This window comes from Tamandua tetradactyla, chromosome 15 (genome assembly GCF_023851605.1).
Source record: "Tamandua tetradactyla isolate mTamTet1 chromosome 15, mTamTet1.pri, whole genome shotgun sequence".
In the NCBI taxonomy this organism is placed as follows: domain Eukaryota; kingdom Metazoa; phylum Chordata; class Mammalia; order Pilosa; family Myrmecophagidae; genus Tamandua; species Tamandua tetradactyla.
Window position 1 is genome coordinate 40,908,855 of NC_135341.1, and position 23,939 is coordinate 40,932,793.

Consider the following 23,939-nt stretch of genomic DNA (forward strand, 5'->3'; position numbering starts at 1 on the left):
AGTTAGATGTTGTGTGCTGGCGGGCAGGTGGCAAATTACTTCTTGAACAGGGATCCAGTTGGTGTATCCCTATTTTATCAGACATGTTTTGACTCAGGCTGTGGTGCCAACATTGTGTGCATACAAATAAGTATGTCAAGAGTGGAGAGGAACTCAGAGATTCACATGTTGGAGAGACACATTCGCATGTCTTTTTAAGGTTTTTATAATCTAAAAGTCAAAAGACATTGAATGGATCATTGGCTATTTGGGTTGTCTGTACCAATAATGTAGAAATGTTTCGAGGAATATCTCCCCAGTCCGAAGAGGATGTTGGTAAGAGACCTCAAGTGTAAAAGTGGGGCATAAGGGTAGAGGAGGGAGAGGTTGTGTTGCAGAAGAACAGTAGCATTTTGGTTGCAGTGAAAACTCTCAGACCAAGGTACTGATTAGTCACACAGTAAACAATCAGTGACTATTTATTGAATGAAGAGAGGAATTTCTTTTGAGTGTCCAAAATGTGTAGGTGCAGGTGCTTGAGGCCATGATTGTTTCCCTTTTTTTCAAAGTCATTTAGAGTCCCTTGACCAGACTTTAATTTGGGACAACCAGACCAAGGTACAAGAAGAGAGGAGCCACTCAAAGAGAGAAGCCAGATGCATTAAGGGACAGAGACTCTTGGGCACTGGAGCAAGGGTGGGCCCAGGGGATGCTTTGGGCTCTGTTTTAACCTGGATCCCATGGGGAGTTCCAATTCTTGTGAGACCAAAACAGAATTGGAAAACCTGCTCAAAGATTACAAGCACAAAAGAACCATCTGGACACATGAGATAGCTATTTATTTATTGAAGCAGAAAGCCTGTGGATGTGCCCAAAGTTTTCACCTGATAAATGCTTCATTACAGCCTTGTATATTTAAGCCTACACAAACATGGAAACTCTTCTCATAACTACCATGCTCCAATGGCAGTGGCCTCAAGTGAAGGTCAATGAAACCAAAGTGGAATTAGCTCCATTTTGGACCAGTTGTTTCCTTGTGGAGGATTTTTTGTAAGAACTCCTACAGGCAAATGGAAGAAATTATAACAACACACCTGTTTCGCAGCAGTTGTGGCAGGAAGCAATCTTAGCAACCCATCAGGCCATGGGAAAGCTGGAAAGAGCATTGGTGTCTAGTTGTAGGTTAGTCAATCCCTTCCTTAACCACCAGTTCCCCTCAGTCTGCATACAGCTGCAGGATGGCATTTCACTCAAAGGATATAATGTCCCATTGGTTAAGCTTGGTAATCCATTTCTGGAAGCTAAATTCTGATACATAGAATACAAATTTGAGAAATCACTAATTCTAACAGACTTATTATATTGAACATATTGTGCCTACAATGCACAAGGCATTTGTATGGTATGTGTGTGTGTTTTAAACTCATACACCAGAATAGATAAACACACAAAGCAACTTATCCAAGGGCTCACCCAATGAGGTTGCCATTTGTGGGCCTTGTCCTGGGAAATGTCTACAGAACAGTTTGTATGTCAAGATTTACAATCTACAGAGCAGTTTATAAGCTACATGTGGACACCAGCCAGGTGATTCTCACCCAAGGTGTATCACTTATCAGAGACTCCCATATCATCCTCCATGACCTGGGTTTACATGGCTCTTGGCTTTTCCACATCATTGGAATATAAGTATCTTGAGGTAAAAGACTGTCATTTCCCATTAAACCCTCAGTGAGTAGAACAGAGACTGGTTTATAGTATATACACAAATACTGAATGAATGAATGAATGAATGGGTGTTCTGCAGGTCTGAAAGATAGTCCAAGCTGACTATACAACAATCCCAACTTGCATGTTGTGATGTGTTGGCATAATATTACTCTAAATATTTTTTGTTCAAAAAGCCAACTTCTTTTTTAAGAACGAAAACATTGTTTACTGATTATTTTTTGATTTATAGAGTTCCAGTAAAACATAATTATCTTCATTTTAAAGTATTTATTCACACAGCCTATTTCCTTGAAGTGTTGAGTGGATCACATCTTCCTCACAGATTTTCCCATGTTGACTCTTCCAAAGTTTTTATCTTAAAATAAAACCTGCTACTGAAACCTATTTGAACTGGAATGCAAAATGGTCCTTTTTATGCAATCATTTAAAAAAAGTAAGACACATTGTCAACAAAGGATACTTAAAATCTTTAAAATATAATACAGTTGCACCATATCTTTAACACTGAATTGATGATGTGTTAAGACTGGGAAGGTTCAGTAACAACAGGTCCTAAAGGAAGCCCTTGGGACTAGGTATGACCTTTGTACATCAATTCGGGTATAACGCAGGGGCCTTAGTTCTTGCGTTCCCACATCTCCTTTATGATAAATCCATGGCATCCCTGGCATTTTTTTCAACCCTTATGCAATAGCTAAACTCTTATTTACCATTAAATTTCCATCAAGTCTCCATCATCCTGTCCCTAACTCTAGGCAGAGAATAGATTCAACAAACACAGTCAAGGCTCATTCCTTCCTCTTTCCATTGCTTTCTGCCACCCTCTTCTGGGACCCCCACGACATAGAGTATCCAACCCACAGTTTCAGAAGGATATAGAATAGAAAACCAAAATCAATTGTGTTCTTTCTGCCTAACGGCACAGTATTATTTAGATGTGGCCATGCTTGCTGCTTTTTCTTCTAAGTTCCTCAGAAGGGCAGACATGAAATGGTGGTCATATGGAAGACTTTGTCCAAAAAGTGACCTGAAGAAGTCACCCTCTCCCTGACTATCAGTGGTACTTGTTGTACTACAACCCTTGTTGATGTGCTTGTTCTATGCCAATCCTCATTTAACCACCAGCTGCATCCACACTGGCACCATGTGAATAGGTTAGCTAGGACTTGTATTATCCCCTTCCCCTCTCTCGTTATGACCCATTTTTCTCTCACTTTATTTCTCACTCGAAGTGAGTTGGAAGAAGAAGGATGATATGGCAGAGACCAGCAATTTTGTGTCCCCTTTTGGAAGGAATGACAGTAGAACTGAAACAACAGCACAGTGGAAAAATCAAACACCTCCTCCAGGTGGTTTGTGATGATGCTCCAATTGTCCTCCTTGGAAATTCCATTTGACTAACTTGGAAAAACTTGGGAAATTAGTTTGGCCAGAAGAAAGAGAAAAAATAGTTAGCCAAGATGGTTTTAAGGTATTTGGAATTCCTAACTCTTTATACTCATAATATGGCTATTTAATTTTTACTTGTGTTACTCGAGTAAAATATAGAGACAAGATACAACAGACACTGACAAGTGATGGATATTTTTAAATGTCCATTAAAAAGAAATTTTCCCATGTGCAAAATGTTCTCAGATGTGATAAATTTGTCAAGTAGTTAAAAGCAAGGCATAAAGCAAAAATGAATGATATTATATAACTGACTGTTTTGCAGTCTGATCTCTAAGTTGAAAGTGTTTTTAAAATGCTAGCATTATTGAGTAAGAAAAGGAAAAGACAAACAGAGGCAAATATCCTTCCAGCAGCCTCAGAAAGAAGAGGGACAATAGGACCAACACATTTTATGGGAGAGCAGAGAGAGGGGACCAGGAACAAGTACAACTGGAAGGAGTGAGCCTACAACAGAGCCAGAACTTGTTCCCTTCAACCCAGGCGGTTAGTCTCCCTGAACAGGCTGAGAGAACCACTTATAGAATACCCATGGAGAAAATGAACTCTGTGGCTCAACTCTATGGCTAGCTGTGGAACCACAGATGTTCCAGCAGGAGATGGAAATGGTTAAGAAGCCACCAGGACCAGGATGGCTGGTCAGCTGCCCAGGAGCTCATGAACAGACCTGAAGACCAGAGAAGGCATAAGGACTCGCATTGGCCTAAAACAGGCCAAGTAAACCAGAGGGAAATCATATTTGAGGTTGTTTGGAGAGACTCTGGATCAAGAATCCATAAGCTCTGTCATGGGTATCAGACCCCAAGACCTGGGTGGAAATGCCCCAAAGATGAAAATTTTCATGAAACTTTCTGCTTTTGTGGAATATGGCAGTAGCTTAATGCTTTTGTGGTTCCTATTAGAAGGGGTAACATCAGAACTGAAGGGACAGCAATTCACAGTGCCCTGAGAAAATCACATATCTCCTGTAGAGGTCAGATGCACTTGGGAGAGTGGCAAAACCTCCGGATCTGCAGTGCTGTCCACACATCCTTGAAAATTGCAGATTTTGCTGCCAAGAGCCAATCAACAGACTCCTGGGGTAATCAGTCAGTTTTGAAAACTCTGTTTCATAAATTTTGACGCAGAGTAATAATGTTCAAATTTATCCCTTTCTGCGTTCTTTCATTTCCCTCACTTTCTTTTTCTCCTTGTTTTCCTCTGGTCCTATCAATGGGGAAGCTGTATCAGAATTTCTTGTTACTTCCAAAAGGACCATCTACATCCGAGACAAGATGCCTCAGAGGGAGAGAGCTCCCGAGGTGGTCTCAAACAACATAGATGACAGCTTTAGGCTCCCTTCTCTCCTTGTGAATGAAACCCACTGAGCCTGGCTGATGCAGCCCAAGTTCCTCAGGGTTTTCACGAGATCCCGGCGGAATCTTTCACCCACAAAAACGTAGAGAACAGGATTCAGGCAGCTGTGGAAAAAGGCGATGGTCTGAGTGACCTGGAAGCAGATGTCAATGGTGGTGGAAATGTCACAAGTGGAAATGAGCGTGGTGTAGGTATCGATGGCCTGCACCAACAGGATGCAGTTGTAGGGGAACTGGGATAAGACAAAGACAGTAAGGACAGTGATGGTCACCTTGAGGGCCTTGTGCTTGGATGATTTCCTGGCTTGAAGCAGGGTATGAATGATGATGGTGTAGCAGCAAGCCATGACCACGAGAGGAAGGAAGAACCCCAGAATGACCTTCAGGGTCAAGACAGCTGACTTCAATCTGGTGCTCTCGTTACTCGAGTAAACCATGGTACAGATGGCAATGTCAGGTTCTTCCTTGATTTGGCTGTACAGGATTTCTGGGATGCAGAGTGCAGCTGCCACGACCCAGATGGTCAAGCAAACCATTTTGCTGTACAGAAGCCTTTTCTGCCTCCAGTTCTGTGCTTTCATGGCCTGGGCAATGGCAATATACCTGTCCACGCTGATGCACATGATCAGCAGCATACAGCTGTAGAAGTTCATCTTGTACATGCTGTTGACCACTTTACACATGAAGGTCTGGAATTTCCACCGGTCAGCAGCTGCAATGGCCCAGAAGGGAAGGGTGACAAGAAAAAGAAGGTCGGCAATTGCCAAATTCAAAAGAAACATGTCCGTCATGGTCTTCACTCTTGTGCAGTACCAGTAGACGAGGATGACCAGACTGTTCCCCAGAGTCCCCACAATGAACACGAGCCAGTAAAAGGGTGGCAGGAAATGTTTTGCAAACTGCCTGACATTTTTTTTGTCACAGAAGTTGTCAGTGAAGTTGAAGTTCATGTAGTCCTCCATGGAAGATGTGGAGTCATAGCTGTATTCATCAGGTTCATTAGGGATAAGACACTGCAAGGGGACACAGACAGCATTAGGTCAAGGACGATGTTTTAGAGATCCTGTCAGCTGGTAGAGGCATGGCCCTGGACCCTTCCAAGCCCAACAGCCTATGCTAAGACAAAAGAAATGTAAGTGAAAGAAGTAGGAATTCTGAAAGCATCTGCTTCAGTTGTAAAATCTTTATTAACTCAACAAATATTTATTGAGCACCTATGATAAGCGAGGTACTATGGTAAGTGCTAAAGATACAGTGGTCAATAAGTCAGACCTGCTTCCTGCTCTCATGGAACTGACCTAAAAGTGAGGATATAGGCAACCAAATACAGCACATGTAGGAAAGAGGGCTTTGGGGTCACTGATGGGCACAAACATATCAAACTAAGTGAAAGATTCTGATCATTCTTTTTCCTCTCTGCTCTACCCTCCCCTAAAAAGATTAGCAGAGATTCTTGAAGGTTTCTGGTCACAGACCCTCTGAGTCTCCTGAGAGCTATTTGATGCTTGTTCCAGAAACACCAATACACATATGCATACACACACTCACACATGCACACACAAAAACACGTACACCTACGTGGCATACACACATCCATGCACTCTCACATACACAAGCATCAGCACTGGCTATGTAATTTGCGGGACTGCTTGGTCAAAAATGATTAAGAATTTCAAGACAGTGAGCATGAAATCAAGCATGTGGTACTTCTAAGCCTGGGGCCCTGTGTGACTACACAGGATGCATTCCCATGAAGTTGTCCCTGGCGAGCACATATACCTTCACATACATTCACGCATATACATTTGCACACACTCATATGCACATAAACGTGCCTCCACTCAAACTCCCATGCATACATGTGCATACACGTGATCATACTTCCAGGCACACCTGCACAAACAAACACAGTTCACTACAATTTCATTGAGTTCCTGGCCCTGAAGCCATCCTGGCTCCCTTGCTAAGAGAAAGGGCAATAAGGGCTGGAGTTGAGAACCCTGAGCATGAACACTGCGTCATAGCCTGGAATGGGGAGGGAACGTAGGAAGAGGGATCCAGGATGGAGCATGTCAATCCCACATAGCCTCAAACACTCTCACTTTCCCACCAGTTCCCCTTGCAGGGCTCCCATCAGGGCTTCTATATTCCATCAGGGACCACCAGGTCTCCCTCCCTTCCACCTATAGACATTCCCTTCCAAATCCTATCTCTCCTCTTATTTCTCCTCAGGCAAGTAACAGCATCTGGATTCATTTGGACTGGAAATCACCCCAGATCCACAATAGGTTTATGTTTTGTTTTAAATATTAGATATTTAATATCAATAAATATATAAGTATATTTTGTTTATATACTTAAATATTTATAATGAAATAGTAAAATATCCTCTGCCAGTCTTCTGTTGGCTGGGCTCTTCCTGTCTATATACATTATGATTTCCACCAGTTTCTAACGGATTAGAGCAGCATTTCCCAAACTATGTTTTGGGTAGGGGTGCTAGTGAGTAAACAGTTGAGAATATCTGTGTCTTACAGTCCTTCTTTGAAATTCACAATACTTATGAACATATTAAAGACTCTGAAAAGTCCTGCAGAACTGTTTTTATTTTAACTGCACATAGCATAGTAAAGACTCTGAAGAATCCTTTAGAACCTATTTAATTTTGTTCAACACTGTTTCCTAAATTCATTTAAACATGGAGACTCTTGAGTGTGTGTGTGTGTGTGCTTATTAAGGTATCAGGGCACAATGAGTTGGCTGAGAAAGAGCAGTATTTACCAGAGGGCTGTCGTCTCCTGAATTCTGACACTCACATCAAAAGCTAATGATATGAGCCTATTTGGCCCTGGCTGGCAGGAGCTAGCAGGAGGAGCCCAAGGAAGACTGCCCCCTTAGTAACTTGGTCTACAGCTTGAAAAGTCTGGAATGTAGTCCTGGCTTCCCTTTCTAAAAAGTGACCAAGGAAAAGTTCTCTTGCAAAGAGAGACTCCATGGGCCAGACCCAAGGGATGGCTGAAGGAGAGCAGCTGGACACAGCCCATTACTGGGAAGAGCTGAGCAAAACTCTCCTGGACTTGACCACTCCCAGGCAACATTAAAAGATTTCCCTTCTGACTTTGGTCATTGTTTGGAAACTTAGCCACTTAGAGGATACGTCTCATGGGTGACATGCTTTAAGGAAGATACCAGCAGAGTCCTATTGAAGCTGGACATGGGTGCCAGGCATAGCCATGGCCTGGGGCTTGAGTTCTGAGGCCCACTGGGAAGGTCATCCTGGAAGAGCGGGAGTTTGAGTGAAAGGAAGAAACTTTTAGGATGGATGAAAGACTCTGGAGAATATGCAGGCCAAAAAATAGGGATCCCTGAAGATTGAAGAGGTCGGAGGGTGCTAACGTTATGGAGGAAAATCAGTAAAAGCATGTAGATAAGCAGGTGCTGACTGTGAATGACTAAGCATGAAACTTTGCTTTTGTAGAGTTAAAAAACAATTTTTTTTTTAAATTGTCAGGCAGCATCCCCATTCACAGATGAGAGTCTGCATTCTCACAGAGCAGAGCTACCAGTCAAACCTGCAGTCCTTTAACTGTATGCACACTGGGTGGCAAAGAGCAGCCCAGAGCAGATTTTAAAGACATGGGTGAGGAGAAGGAAAGAGAAGGGAGAAAGAGGAAGGCAATGCAGTTACAGAAGGGCACAACTGGCAGGGGGATGGGTGCAAAGAGATGGTTGTAGTTCTTTAAGGGCAAGTAAGCATCTGGGGCAGGGCCTTTGCAGGGCCAGTTGTGTTTGCGGGGCCAGCCTCTGGTGGAGGAGCTGGAAGAAAGCGGATTCCTGGACACCCAGGTATCTCCTGACAAACAGGCTTGCCCCCTGCCGTGAATCATCTGAATTTTATGATTGATTGGGATTCCCTCTTTAATTGAGAAGTTCAGCCAATTTGTAGCCAAATCACAGTAATCATAGACCTTTTCAACTGGTGTGTCCAGTAGAAATATAAAGCAAGCATCACAGGCAAAATTACATTTTCTAGTAGCCATATTAAAAAAGTAAATAGAAACAGGTAAAACTAACTTTAATAATATATTTTATTTAAGTCCCATATATCTTAAACATTTCATGATGTAATCAATATAAAAATTGAGACATTTTATATTCTTTTTTTTTTTTTGGTATTGTCTTCAAACTCAGTATCTTTACACTACAGCATCTCTTGCTTTGGAGCAGCCAGATTTCATGTACTCAGTCTCTTGGGTACGATATTGGTACCCAACTTGAGGCTAATAATCCACGTTTTAACTCCTCTCAGTCTTATCTCCCTATTCTATCAAATTTCCTCTGACTCTGTTTTAATTTATATTGTTTTCCACTTTTTTATGTGTCCTTGCAAACTGCCTCAAATCTATTGTGCAACATGGAGTGGGTGGGGATAGAGAGATAGTTACTTAAAAATGTCCAAACTTTGCTCTCTTAAGGAACTCACCAATTCTTTTTCTTATCTTATTACGATGTCTAGAAACATTCTCATCAAAGGTGTCTTTTACCGTTTCTTACCAAACTAAGTTGTTTTTAGACCCTCCTTTAAAAACTTTTAAGTCAAATTTAGACCATTGTGGGCAACCTGTAGTTCCATATTAGCAAAAGTATGAACTACATCTTATTTCTTCTTCAGCTATAAAGAATGGTCATTTGTTAGGGTGGTAGCCTGTGCTCACAAGAAAGGCAGTTTTATGAAAATGTAACTAGTACATTCCCTTTACAGACTAAACACATGGTGTGTGCTCATCCCAGAGTTGAGAAACATTAACTCTTTGTTTCTCATTCATAGTCAATAAGTGTCAAAATTCATTCAACAACAAATATTCATTCAACAAATATTTACTGACTACCTGCATGCCAGACAAGGAAACAACTTCCAAAGACAGCATTCTAGTTGATAATGGAAGTAGAAATGGGTCAAGACATTTAAAAGTGTAACAATCTCCTGCTTGCCAGAACTTGTATGGGGCAGGGATGAGGCATATGGGAAGATATGAAATGTAGGGCACTGAAGTGACCCTCATGGCCATGGCACGTTCAGAGGTGTCCTGAGCCATAGCATCACCATGAGACAACTGAGTTACTCCCACAGGGCTACTTAAGAGAGACAGGATTTATGTCATTTGGGATGATATTTAGCATTTTGATCAAGAAAAAACAAGTAAGTTATAGTTGTACACCTAAGTAAACAAGAGAATGCGCGCTAAACAGACTTGAATTCAATAATCTATATGTAAAAATGAGCCTTTCACTTTAAGGAAAGCAAAATTAAAACCCCCAGGTATTTCTGGAAGGCACTCCTGGATGTAACAAAAGCATAAGAATTTTATTTGATTCTATCATTGATTAGATTTGGCTAGCAAATTATAAATGATTCCCTGGGTAATAGTTCTACCTACTCATTTTTATCTTATTGTCTTTCAAGGAACTATGCACTGCTGTATTTCTATAAAGCCTACTTAGCATGTAAGAACTGCCCATCGTGGGTCTGTTAAAAGCAAATGAAGTGGATTCTCTTGTCTTTTTCTTTCTCCTGAATTTCAGAACAGACACACAGCACGTCCTGGTTAAAGATCATAAGAGTTCTTAGCTGTGAATACAATTTTAAATAGCGTTTTTCTCTTGTCTACACATCATATCCCAAAGTGCCTCAGGCCGGTGGTGCACTGTGGCGCCACCTGCCGGTTAACTGGGGTTCGGCTCGGCAGAGATGGACCTGGGAAGCCAGAGTCCTTCCCCCACCCATGGATTCCCTCCCACACCCACATAAAAAGGCACAAGCGAGAGTTTTGAGGGGCCTGAGGAGCAAGTCTGTACTCACCGCGAATTCTGTGGGTGTCATGGTGAGTCCAATGCAAACCCGCTTCTAGGAAGAGGAGGCAAGAATCAAAAAGAGAATCGGTTCCTGAATGAACCATAACAACCAAACACCAAACAATGGAGATTAAATATTCAATCTGCCTATCCACATGGAAAAAAATCTCAGGTGAGAGTTAGAGTCAGTTTTCACTAATAGTAAGTCAACTATTCCAGATTTCAAAAATCGTCTTGGTTTTTGACGTAGAAAGAAACCTCTCCTTTGAAGTTGTCTGTCATTCACCACTTCGAATCCGGCAATCCCTTGATTCTACACTTCGTTGTCTTTTTACTCAGACAATAATTAGCCATTTTCCCACCCACGGATGAGAACGGGACGGGACCACAGTCAAGGGTTTAAATTTCCCCCAGTGAGTCCTTTTTACATCAGCTCGTTTTCTCTTTATCACCGTCTCTGCCAGGTTCTGATTTGCTGCTGGACTGGGTTTCCCCCCTGAACAATAGTTAATCTGAGAACCCTCAAACCCATTCATACCCTGCAGGGACGTGAGAAGAGCTTGAGGGCCGGGTGGGCCCCTCATCGGGGTCCCTCTCCTGAGCGCCCAGCACCCGCAGCACCCACCTGCAGGCTTCCAGTTAAAAGCTCAGGGCAGGAAAATGGGTGCTGTTTTCTCCTTACCCTAAGACACCAACAGGAAAAGCAAGTCCCACGTTTGTTTACTAACGAAAAGAACAGGTGATGTTCCTTAAAAGCCAAGGGCCTCATAGCTGACTGAGAACAAGCTTCGTTTTTGTTTTCAGGCATTTTTGAGTATGAGTGTAAGCCATGGGCCTTAGTTAATGATGTATCGACATCGGTTCATCAATTATAACAAATGGCCCACACTAATGCAAGATGTTAATAATCGGGGAAACTGGGGGGAAGGAGGTGGGTGCAAAGGAGCAAATGGAACTCACTGTACTTTCTGCCAATTCTTCTGTAGACCTAAAACTGTGCAAAAAAATAAAGTCTACTAAATCCTACCCCCCATCCCAATGACCTAGCTTGACTCCCTTCAAGGGACAGGTCTGCAGCTGATGAAGGGCTTTTTCTTTTATATGCCTGGCAAGTTATTTCAGAGAAACATCTCCAGCACCACACCCCAAAGTTCCAGAAGAAAACACTCTCCTTATAAACCCAACCCTGCCCCCTTGGCTTCCTTTGCATAACACAACATCATGGCCCACCTGCTTTGCTGAAAGTACAGTGGTTTTCAAGACATAATGTGTGGTACAACCGCTTTGGAAAACAATTTGGCAGTTTCTTTAAAAGTTAAACACATCTGCTATGTGATTCAATCAGTCTGCTCATAAGCATTTACCCAAGAAAAATGAAAGCACGTGTCCACACGAACACTTACTCACGAATGGCTCATAGCACGTTTATTTGTAGTCACCCCAAATCAGAAACAACCCAACTGTCTATCAACTAGTGAATGGATAGTCTGTGGAATATCCCTTCAATGGAAGAAGGAATGAATTACTGATACATAACAACATGGGTGAATCTCAAAACAATAATGCTAGGTGAAAGTAGCCAAACAAAATAATACATACCTTATGATTCCATTTACATACACTTCTAGAAAATGCAAACCAGAGAGCTGGTCAGTTAGTGGTTGTGTGGAACAGGAGGGACAGGACGGCAGGGGAGACTGCTAGGCAAGGTGGGCTATAAAGGGGCCCTTTGGGGGCCATAGAAATCAGACATGTGATTTCACAGCTGTATGCATATGTCAAAACTTACATTCTGTACTTTAAATATTTGCAGTTTATTGTCAATTGGACCACAATAAAGCTGATTAAATTAAATTTTGCAAAAAGAAGAAGATAACGGTGAAAACTTTTGGATTTTCTTCAGTCTTCAGAGTCATACTGGCTGTCAGGAGGCAGAGGAAGGCAGCTGGAACTTCCTCCTTGTAACCTTCCTACAGCAGCCTCGCAAAAGAGCCTTGATTGGAGCTCCCTGTGTTATTATATAGGAATTGAGGGATCAGTTCAAACTCGTGTTTTATAAGATAGATAGATGACAGATACCTTATTGATAGATGATGATGATAGATCGTTGATAGATATTTGTGTGTATATGTGTATGTGTTTTGCATATCTATTTCCTGACTCTGCTGACGGTGTCTAAAAGCTATGACACAGTAGGAATGAGCACCTAGGTGTCTCGCACTTGGTTTCTAAATACCATTCCCCACCAAATAGAACTAGGATACCTGGAGAATTTCTGATCACAGAACTGAGGCAGCAAAAGTACAAAATGAGCCTGGAACAGCATTTTGCCCCAGAAGAAAAGAAGTGCCCAAAAGATCCTGGGAGCACACTGGAAGGACATAAGTGCCGACTTGATGGGGCTTCCCCTAGCCACAGCTGAGGCACTTTGATGATCAAAATTAATAATGATAATATCAGCACATGCAATAAAATGAGAATGCATAAATCCATACTGATACACACATGCACATACATACTTACAAAGGGGAGGAGAGAAAGTTCTTCCTAAGGTGACAAAAAATAAAAATAGAAGGAATGATGCGATTAGAGACTCAATGGACGCTTACATTAGTGTGTGAGTGCTTGATGAGGAATAGGTTTTACAGAGGCCCAAATTGCATATTAATTACAAAAGGAAGAATAGAAACCTTACTGTGGAGACACCATAGGGTAGCAAGTTAAGCAAGTCTTCAGACCCAACATCACCAATAGGGCGGCAGTGCCATACTAGATACCCTAAAATGTACGCTGAGGAGGGGGGACTCTGTGTCCCTTTACTGGTGTTCCTCATAAAAAATCTTGCCCTAACTATAATAATGAGGAGATCTCAGACAAACCAAAGTGAGGGGCTTTCTACAAAGTAACTAACTGATATCCTCCAAGAATACCAGAAGCAGTGACACAAAGAAAAGACAGGGGGGCACTCCCAGTTCAAGGAGAAGAAAGACACGTGGCAACTAAATGCTATATAAGAACCTGGATTTGCTCCTGGAGTGGTGGTGGCGGATTAACAATGAATGACATTATTGGGAAATTGAGGACATTTTATATGAACTGTGAATTAGATGACAGTATTGTATCATTGTCAAATTTCCTAATTTTGCCGACTCCATAGTGGTTAAATAGGAGAATGTCCTGGTTGTTAGGAACTACCCCCTGAAGTTGTGGGGGTAACGCAGGCACAAAGCCTACAGCATATTCTCAAATGAGCCATTTTAAAATGTGCATAGAAAACACACACACAGAGAATGATAAAAAAAAAAAAAAATGAAAACAGTTGGCAAGACAAGGTAAAAGTTCCAGAAATTTTGACACAATTCTTGTACCCTTCAGTGGGGGGGGGGCGGGGGGGGGGAAGCAGAGAAAAAAAGTTATATAAGTTTTTTTAAAAAGGGGGGATCAGAAAAGGGGGAAGAGAAGTGTAACTAATAAAGCATCAGTGGCTGAGAGAGTTCAAATAGAGTCGAGAGGCTACTTTGGAGGTTACTCTCATGCAAGCTTCATTTAGACATTGCTACATATCATAACCTGCCAAATCCTTACAAAACCATTCCAGCTAATCCTAAAGAACACCTAGGGCAATATTTAAGATTCTACAAAGGTTCCATGCACTAGAGTAATTTTCCAGAAACCTATAACCTCCATATAGATCCCTGGACCAGATAAGTCCTGAAACCTAGAGGGCCCAGTCTCTCCAGAACATCAGCTAATTCCATCCCCCTATCCTATATTATTGACAGCCCCCTCCAACATGAAAAAGTTACAATGGCTATAGCCTAAATACTACTTAAGAGTGGGACAGAAAGATCAAAGTTGATTGTGGAGTTATACAGAGAAGGTTGGGTTTAGCAAATGAATATGATTGCTGAATCATTAAATTGATATCTCTTTCAGTCTCCAGTATCTTAGAGCAGCTAGAAGTAAAAATCTAAAATTGTGGAATTGTAACTCATACCAAACTCTGAGATATGTTCTACAATTAATTGTTGTGCCGTGCTTTGAAATTTATTGCTTTTTTGTATATATGTTATTTTGTACAAAAAAGGAAAAAAAAAGCTGAAAGTGATGATAAAATATTTAAGCCTTCTAGCCTCCTATATTCTGGGGCAACTAGAAGGAAAAATCTGAGAGGATGGTATAGTAGCCCATGACCAACTCTGGGATCTGTCCTGTAACTACTTGTTGAAGAGTGCTTTGAAAACTATTGCTTTTTTCTCTGTTTTGTATGTATGTTATACTATACAATAAAAAAAAAAGTTTAAGGAAAAAAAGGGAGGATAGGGAAAAGTGCTCTAGAAATTGTCCTCAGATGAGAAATCTAAAACTAACAGCAACAACAAAACAGATACAAGGAGGCCTGGAACAGGGCTGAGACAGGGTTAAAAGGTGGCACTGGCCACTGACCAGGCCATCAGACCAGCCACCTGGACATGGAAAGAATTTCACCGTAACTATTCGAGTGCTGAAAATGTTCAGACATTTGTCTTTTAAAAATATTGTTTTTATGCATTTTATTATAAAAGCAACATACTTTTGTAGGATACTTGGAAAATACACAAAAGCTGAAAGAAGAAAATAAAAGTCACTCACAGTCCTACCACCCCAAAATGACTGCTCTTAACTTTTTACTGTTTTCCTTCTCAGCTTTGTTTCCATGCATTCATGCACTTTTAATTCTTATGCATTTTTTTCATCTAACAAATTATGTGCATATCCTCCATCATTAAGTATTCTTGAAAGATATGAATGCTTTGGCTGCATGGCATCCCATCCAGGACTGTGCCAAAATTTATTTAAACATCTCCCCCAGCGTGGGCCGCGGTGACTCAACAGGTAGAGTTCTCGCCTGCCATGCCAGAGACCCAGATTCGATTCCCCGTGCCTGCCCATGTGAAAAAATGAGAATAATAATAAAATAATAATTATAAACATTTCCCCCAGGGAGCTGTTAGCTTGTTTACAATTTCTTTTTCTAATTATTTCAAACTATTTTCCAGGTGAGTGGGGAAAGCCTCTTCTTCAGAAAAGTTGTACTCTATCCTTTTCCTCTTAAGTACCAAGGCTAAGAACATTCCCCCAGGTAATATTTCTGAATTATTCTCAGGCCTTAGCTCTTGTAGTGGTTGAATTCTGCACAGCATCACTCCAGCTTCTGTTCAGAGATAGGAAATTCAACTTATAAGGAGAAGTGCAGCCACTTTGGTGCTGAGAATTACTGTTCTTTTATTCAGATGAAAAAATGCCCAGAAAAAAAATACACCAATTCAGCAAATTAGATTACATCTTGGGGCATAGGGAGATCGATTTTGAGTCATTAGCTAGAAACTACTTCATATATTCCTAGTATCCATGGCTTAATGATGTCACCTGCTTTTTACTTGTATGAAGAGACTGAATATTATCAGTTAATATCTGAGCAAACAAATTCCCAAAGAAGGAAACTGCAAAAAGAAGAAAGAGTGCCTTTGGCTAGAGTTAGTTATAGTTAGTTTTGGGTTGACTCCAGCAACAACTGATAATGATGTTGGTAAGAATTTGGAGAAAAGGCTTCCACACTGCTGTGGGAGTATAAATTTGTGCAACCTTTGCAGAGGGTCAAGCCATATTTGCCAGATTTTGCAAAGCACAAGCCCTCTGAGTCAACAGATCCTTTGCTGTGAACTTACCCTACTGGTATCTCACAAAAGAACATAAAGATGCATGTACAGCAATCTATGTTATAGCATTTTTTTGCAGGGCAGAAAACTGAAAAAAAAAAAACTATCCAACCATTGTTGATACTATGATACATCCATCCAATAAACTACAAAGTAGCCAATAAAAATAATAAGATAGACCTTGTGCTGATATAAGATATCAAGGTCACCCAGATTATAAGGTAAAAATGCAAGAAGACTATATTGTGTGGTCTTTAAAATACATGTATAGGCTATATGCATCATTGCAGATTAGTGCTGAAACACTTTTTGGAAGAAGACTGAACAATGTTTACCAAAGGGGAGTGAGACTTTCAGTTTTTTCCTTTGGGTTTGCAAGCTATTGAATTATTGTGCATGAAATTTTAAGAGCTATAAAAATAACTGACAGCATCTGAAAAAAGCCGCCCCGTGCTCTTCCGGTCAGTACACCTGTTCTCGGAGCTCAGGCAAAGGAGGAACTTGTAGTCTACTCCCGCTGGGCATGGAAAGCAACAAGCCCTGAATGAACCATTGGAGTATTTAAATTCATAAGGGCTACTTTTTGCAACTTTGAAATCCTACCCTAGCTTTAAAAAAAAAAAAAGTCTCTTTCTTCTGTCATAAATTTGCCTTAGGGTCATAGAAAATAAAAGAAAACATTCATCCCAAGTGCCACCATCAAAAGACACTACTGACAAACTTTCATCTATTTCTTTCTAATTTTTGTCAGACTACTTTTATAATATTTTATTTTCCTAAACTGCAAAATCTCAGCGCTTACTTTCATTTTTCATCTTGCTTGAGAAAGAGGGAAAAACACAAGTGGGGTGGCGGAATCCCACATATGACAACACACACTGAGAGTGAGGGACCTCTCAATCCTCCCTGGAGAGTGAACTGGTGTTTGACTCACCACTGTCCAAATCTCTCCTGGGCTGCCCAGTGGGCCTCAGTAAGGGTACTGCAGTCACCCAAAGGCTCATGGTGAGCATCAAGTGCAATGCCATGCATGGGTGTGCTTTGTGGAATGCAGGGAGCTCTGGGAGAACATGGGAGCATTCCTCAGCCACAGCATTCACTTGGTCAATGTGCCTTGAGCACCTGGTAACATTTGCTTGACTTAAACAGTGTATAAGATGTGATCCTTGTCTTCAAGAAGTTCATATTCAAGTACAGTGGATAAGACATGTCTGTCAATACCAGTAATGGTCAATGCTATGAGATGCTGTAGAAATTGAGATGAAAAAGCATTGTCTCCAGTGCTGGGGAAAACCCAGGAGGGCTTCATTGAGGAGGTGACATTTTTGCTGGCCTTTGAAGGCTGTAGAGCATGTGGGCATGCAGTGATGGGAGGGAACGGTGCTCCAGGGAAGGGAAATATATCAACAAAATCATGAAAGCCAGGAAGCATGAGGTGCGTGCAGAGGCCAGAGATAGAGGAAAGGGAGACCTGCTTTTACCAGGAGTGAAAAGTGCCTATTAGAAAAGTTAGCCTGGAAATCCTTCCATGCCATTCATAAGGGCAACACATTAGTGGAATTCACTACACCCATCCATTACTTTTGTATGTGCTACTATCCTTAAGTAACCAACATGAAAACCCACATGGGGGTTCATCAATCAGTCAGCACACGTGTGCCTACTGCGGACACAGCACTCACCGCGTCTGCAGCCTCCGTGGCTGATACAGTCCAGTACACGAGCCCCTGACTATAACGCAAGTCCTTACTTTGCTCTTTGTCTAATTTGCTACACAGAGGTTGAACCATCTCTTGCATTTTTTTGTAGCTCTGCTCTGCCTTCCCGGTTCGGGGTGGGGGCTCTGCGCTGCCATCAGGCCATCCACTCACTACGCCCAGGGGCCCGGGGTCTGGGCATGACAAGCTCCCAGCATGCACCTGAGTGGGGCGCACGTGAGGAGGCCTCAGGACAGACAGATGCGGGAGAAGGAGGCTCCGAAACTCCAAGTGCTGAAATGGCAAATTAACTTTGGTTTATGCAACAAAGGGAGGGGCAAGACATTTCCCACGGACGGCTTGCTGCCCCACATTTCCAGTCCAGCATTTTTAGCCAACAGCGCCCTGACGAACCCGCGGTGTAGAGACTAAGGATTAATCAAGATCTAAAAGGGGTGGGTGTGTTTCAAAGGACAAAACCGTTCTCATTAACAAGGCATTTAAAAGAAAATGACTTTGTTCTAATCAGAAAGGAGAATTTCTTATTAAAAAAAAAAATCCCCAAATTACAGACACACATAAGGAAAAAGCTACAAACCTCTCAAACACTTTTTTCCTACTTTAGCCATTGCTAACATTGAGACATACCCTTTCAGACTTTTTCTCTGTAACAAACCACACACGGGCTCACTCACGCGCACACACTTAATGGAAAGGGACTCATACTATGCATACAATTTCGATCTTGCTCTTCTAATGAGCAATCCTTCACAGGCCACTCTCTGTGCCATTTCAACATTTAGCTATGTTGTTCACTGCATTGAATGGCTGCAGAGTATTCATTCCATTGTCTGGATTTGCCACAATTCATTTAACCAGTCATCCCTCGATGCAAAGTTTGGTTGTTTCTAAGTTTTTGTTGCTACAAAGCATGCTACCAAAAACATCCTTTCCATGGGAACTGTCTCAGACCCAAGGATTTTGATTTTCCCAGCCCCTGGCCACCTTCTTGTCACCTGTCCCTGAGTGCTCGCTTCTCCCTCCTTTAAGGTACAAAGTAGAGACTGCCTCGAGCCCAAGCTCTGCATGCATGGGGGGGAAGGGAAGTCTTATTACTGACACTCGGAGCCCGGGCAGGGCACCCCCGGGTTCACCTTTGCCTCCCCTAGCAGCTTCCAGCAAAGTGCCTGGTGCCCAGTAGGTGCCCATGGCCACTGACAAGGCATGTGAAAGGCTGGGTTTGAGGAGCCATCGTGGCAGGGCATGATGGCATGCACAGTGACACTGGGGCGGGGGAGGGGGGAGGAAAAAAGGCAGGTGATACTCACAGCCCGAGGGCAGCGCGAGGCTCTGGAGAGAATGCAGCCCACCAGCTCTCGGTGCAGAGAGAGGCGGGGTTGCTCTGCTGCCTGGGATGAGGGGCAGGCCTTCTGTGAGATCTGAGCAGGCATCCACCCTGTTAAAAAAAAACACCAGAAAGGAAGCCAAGCCACTGGGTCTGTGTTGTCACTGGTGGGGTAGCCAGGAGGGTGGGGAGTCACCTGCTGTAGCTTCCAGCAATCACCAGTTCATCATTTGCAACCAGAAACGAAAAACTGACAACTATTGGGCTAAAGGAAAACCATCTTCTCTGAAGATACACATACAAACTGCTCATCTAAGAATGCTTTCATTTCTTAGAGAGCACAGCTATGTACAGGGACTAGGGAAAAGGGAGTCCCACCTAGAGAAGTCAGCCTTCCTAAAGGGGCACATTGACACTCTTTCTTTGGGTGGTGTCATCTAATCAGACCTGTTTCAGATTATCAGCCCAGCACGGCCCATCATCATGTAACCATTTTTGGCCTTGACAGTTGTGTCTGAACCCTTTTGAGTGTGCGGTGCCACACAGTAGCTCCTAGCCACAGGAGGCTATTTAAATGTAAATTAATTAAAATTAAGTTAACCTTAAAAATGAGGTCCTCGGTCACACTAGCCACACGTAACTAGCAACTAGCCGGCACAGATAAAGAAAATTTCCATAATCTCAGAAAATTTTATTGGACGGAGCTACTTGTAGGAGTCATATATGTGATTCGTGGCTAGAAAAACATGGGGTGCTGGGTTCTACCTGCCTCAGGAGGGCCCCTAACTCCTTGGAATTGGGGTCAAATACATTAAGATTTTATTTTTAAATGACCACTGTAAGTCAAGTAAATGAACACTTATGTTATGCTTCATCTTATAAATTTTGGGTGACAATGCAATTTTGGAAACATCTAAAAGTCATAGAAAATATTTTGTTTTTAATGCATGGGAAATCTTCACATCCACTGCAACAGTGGGGCCTTTGATCACGATGCAATTGGAGATTCCTTGTCATAGTTATGACCAAGACACCCTTTTTATGTTTTCGGGGGGAAACCATAACTACCCTGGAGTAGAAACGAATTTCCTCTTTTTATTTATCGTCCTGCGGACCCTGACGGACCGGGCAGAGCGGTCCTTCCCAAGCGCAGGTCCCACTAACCGCCTTGGGCTCTTACAGAACGAAGGGATGCATAAGATGCAGCTGGATTTATTATGTGAGTGGGGAAAAGGCAAAAAAAATAGCCAGTACAGCAGGTAGAAACCGTGGGCAGTAAGAACGAAAGGAATGGTTGATTCGCCCGCCTTGAGGGAAGGGCCGTGGGGTTCCCTCACCTCGTGCCACATGCGTTGAACCCCAACAGTTTCTGAGACTGTACATGACCAGCCTTCAGCCGAATGCTGTGGCCTTTCCCTTTTCCCTCTAAATTGGCAAATGATGACAGAAAAAGAAGGGGTGCGAGGGGGAAGAAAACGTCCCCTTGGCTGACGTCTGGCTGACCGTGGCGGGCGGGGGTGAGCGGGGAATCTGTCTCTCCTTGTGCTGCGTGGTTTCTGTGACAGCAGCTTGTCCAGGCCCAGGGAAAACTTTCAGAAGAACGAGGCAAGCGCTGTCATCATGCCTTGAGTGAGGAAGACGCTGTGCTTCCTATCTCCTCCTGACTTAGCTGTTTCCTCATCAGGTAAGAGCCTCTGAGAAGATGCTGGGTGACTGACTGGGAGGAGGTGCTGGGAGGAAGGAAAGTGGGGAAGGAAGCTTCCCTTGGCCCAGGGGGTCCCAGGAAGCTTGGGAAGCTTGCAGGGCTGGAAGAGCTGCCTGAGAACTCACCCATCCGTTCTCCCAGCATGGAGAGAGGCGTCATAAGGCTGGGGATGCAGGAAGACGTGAGGAGTAGCAGAGAGAACTCCTGGTCTCTCAAAGGAGCCCAGGACAAGCGAGATTCTCTTTGCCCTCATCAGGTTTAGGTTCATTTCTTGAAAGTTAAGTTTTGTCCGTTTGTTTTCCTTGCTGTGCTTCTCTCTTTGCAGCTAGAATTCAGAGCGGGGGTGACTATAAAAGGTTGCTGGATTCCTTTTGCTGGTGGTGTTTCTCTCTCACCTCACCCAGTGGGACATTCTGGAGGCCAGGGCAGTGTGTGTGTGTCCCCTCGGGGTCCGGACCAGGTGCTGGGCCTGGTAGTTGAGGGGTGTTTAAGGAATATTTGTGGAATATAAGCCGCAGTCCACAACCTCAGGATGCTTAGAAGGGGAAATGACCCCAAATGTCTTTGCTGCATGGGAGAAATTGTGGCGCCAAGTTCAGGTCCCCTCTTGTTCGTTCCATATCTGGAGGGTCTAACACAGTTTCTGGATAGAATACAGGAATTTTGCTTCATTCCTCTACTTTTCAGGTTCTCTGCATTTAAAACTAGATTTATAATCTTGTGCCCCGCCTTCTGGAGTCTTCTGTGCCTCTTGGGAAAGTCATATTCCAAAAGCACACTGAGGTCTTTGGAAGAGGACAACACTATTTCCACTCTTCATTGATTGTGGCCTTATGTTGACCTGGAAGGTCCGAAGCGTCTTGAAGTGGAAAGGGCGCTTGGTGGTGGGGATAAGATTGGTGGGGTACAAGGAGTCCTGGGTTCACACTTCCAAAGGTGATTTGGAGCCTTTTGGGAGCCTCTATTAAATAGAGAGGGGATGAGAGGAAATGTTGGTTTCAGCAGGTAGTGATGCATTCAGCGTTGGATGTGACATGGTTGAGGTGCTTGAGTGAAGGTGTCTGGCAAGTCTTTAGAGCTCAGAGGGGAGGTCAAGAGTTCAGTTTTGTGGCCTCTGAGCTCTTTCAGAACATGAGGAAGGGAAATAAATGTTCTCCTCACCTTCTGAGGTTTTGTGCTTACAGCACGTGAATCCTGAGACTGGTTGTAGGATTTGTGATTTTACGCACTTCATCTATTAATGACAATAACCATCCTCTTTACCCTCACAACCTGTCTCATCAGGAAGAGCTCACCTGAGTCTTTCATTCAACATATATGTCAAGTTCCCACTATGCAATGCCTCTGTTCCAGGAAGTAGGGATGGAGCAGTAAGCAAGACAGATGATGTCAGATAGTGGCGAGTGCTTTGCACAGAATTAAAACAGAAAGTGGCTGGGGCCTTCTTAACACTGGGTGTTAGGACAGGGCTCACTGAGGAGGTGACACCTAAGATACGATTTATAAGAAGTTCCCATAAATGTGCAGATGGGGGCAAACATTCCCAGCAGAGGGAATCGTTGGCAGGAATGAACTTTCCGTGTTCAAGGATGAGGAAGACTGACATGCTGTGGGACAGAGGGGGGTGAGAGGTAGCCAGAGAAGTAAGAGGGTGTCTGAGGCTAGGGTCAACGGTCAATGATTCCAGGTGGGATGGAAAGCCACAGAGTGGTTATGGCCCAGTTTCCATTTCTAATAGCTCATGGCTGCTGTGTGGAAAATTATTTCCCCCTGATAGGGAGGAAGAGTGAGAAGTTGGAGACTGTTACTCGTGGACAAAAGCCACAGTGACATGCAGTCTGGGCACAGAGGGACACTCCTGGGCAGGTGGCTAAGCTGAGTTCACCTGGAGTGAGCTGAGCTCTGGTGGGCAGTCAAGCTCAGCCTGCGCTTGCTGCATGCACCACTCTCCCGGGTACACTCCAGGACAGAGACCCCCGGCCTCACCCTCCTGTGCATGTACAGAGGAGCTTGCAGGTAGTGGCCAAGCTGGAAGATCCTGAGCTTTGGAAGTGAGACTTCTGTTTTTGTGGCAGGAAAGACATGCTTTCCCCAGGAAACCATCACTGTGGAAGTTTCCACATCAGTCATGGTGGCAGCTGGAAGCCTCGAGTTGCCTGTTGCACCTGCTCGTTACCAAGCCACAATTGCAGGGGGTGGGGGTGAGAGTGACGCACCAGGGTCAGCAGTGACAGAACCTTTCGTGTTTCCCAGAGGCCATTGCAGGGGTCTGGTAAGTAAAACCTGGACAGGGTGTGGTGCTGGAGAAAGACTCGTTAAAAGGCAGATGCCCTAGTGCCTCCCCAAAAGGTCTGACTAGGTAGATCAAGAACAGGGCCCCTGAATCAGCATTTTGCCAAGTGTCTCATGATGTCCTGATGGGACTGGTTCTCCTGCAAAGCTTTGAGAAACACAGCCCTGAAGCATAACATAACGGAAAACAGTAAAACCTCGTTGTTTCTTTGCAGCTTCCGACTGGCCAGGCCCCACGGTCTGGATTAGAGCTTTACCTTTAGCTGGGCTGCCCGAAGGCAAAGCCACAACAGCTGCCGAGCCCTCCACTCTGCCTGCCCCTATCCCCTGTCTGGGCTTTGGCCTGCAGGGAGACAGCAGGGTGAAGTCAGAGTGGGTCCATCCCACTCACTCTTGCCACCCCCAAAAAAGGGGGTGATGGTGATAAATTATAAAGCAAGGTGTGATAATGGCTTTTTATAACTTAGGGGCTTTTTAGTGATCATAAAATTCAGATCATCCAACTTTTGGCTCTTTTTCTCTATAAGAAATGTAAATTAAACCATGGAGCCCCATTCCAAAGCATCAGCCCGCCCCAGCTTTCTGCAGGCTGGCCCCGTGGTGCACTGACACTTGATCATTATTTCAAAAACTGAAAGTTCAATGGTTGGTTTATTTTGAAGTTGGAAAATTTCCACGGCATCAAAATAGCTGCGTCAAAATGTCCCTAGTTTCAAAATGGCCACATGAAAACAACCACATCACAATGTCACATCCCTAGAATGGAGGCCCAGCAGAAAAACTTTCTGGTGGGGAGCAGTTGGCATGAGGCCTCATGAGCTTGTGCGTCCTCCT

General features: G+C 43.4%; 1 protein-coding gene across 1 annotated transcript; it reads right to left on the minus strand.

Annotated features, from left to right (window-relative positions):
• Window positions 1-814: 814 nt before the first annotated feature.
• Window positions 815-19,206, minus strand: CCR9 (C-C motif chemokine receptor 9). Its single transcript, XM_077129562.1, has 3 exons — window positions 19,092-19,206; window positions 10,375-10,419; window positions 815-5,527 (listed from the first exon to the last, which is right to left on the minus strand). The coding sequence occupies exons 2-3, from the start codon at window positions 10,393-10,395 to the stop codon at window positions 4,439-4,441; spliced, it is 1,110 nt and encodes a 369-aa protein (XP_076985677.1). The 5' UTR covers window positions 10,396-10,419; window positions 19,092-19,206; the 3' UTR covers window positions 815-4,438.
• Window positions 19,207-23,939: the final 4,733 nt, after the last annotated feature.

Excerpts from the sequence above, each read along its gene's own strand:
- CCR9 (XM_077129562.1), bottom strand. The coding sequence starts at position 10,395 with ATGACACCCACAGAATTCGCG. Across the intron at positions 5,528-10,374 it reads TGACACCCACAGAATTCGCG|TGTCTTATCCCTAATGAACC; the intron begins GTGAGTACAGAC and ends GTCCCCTTGCAG.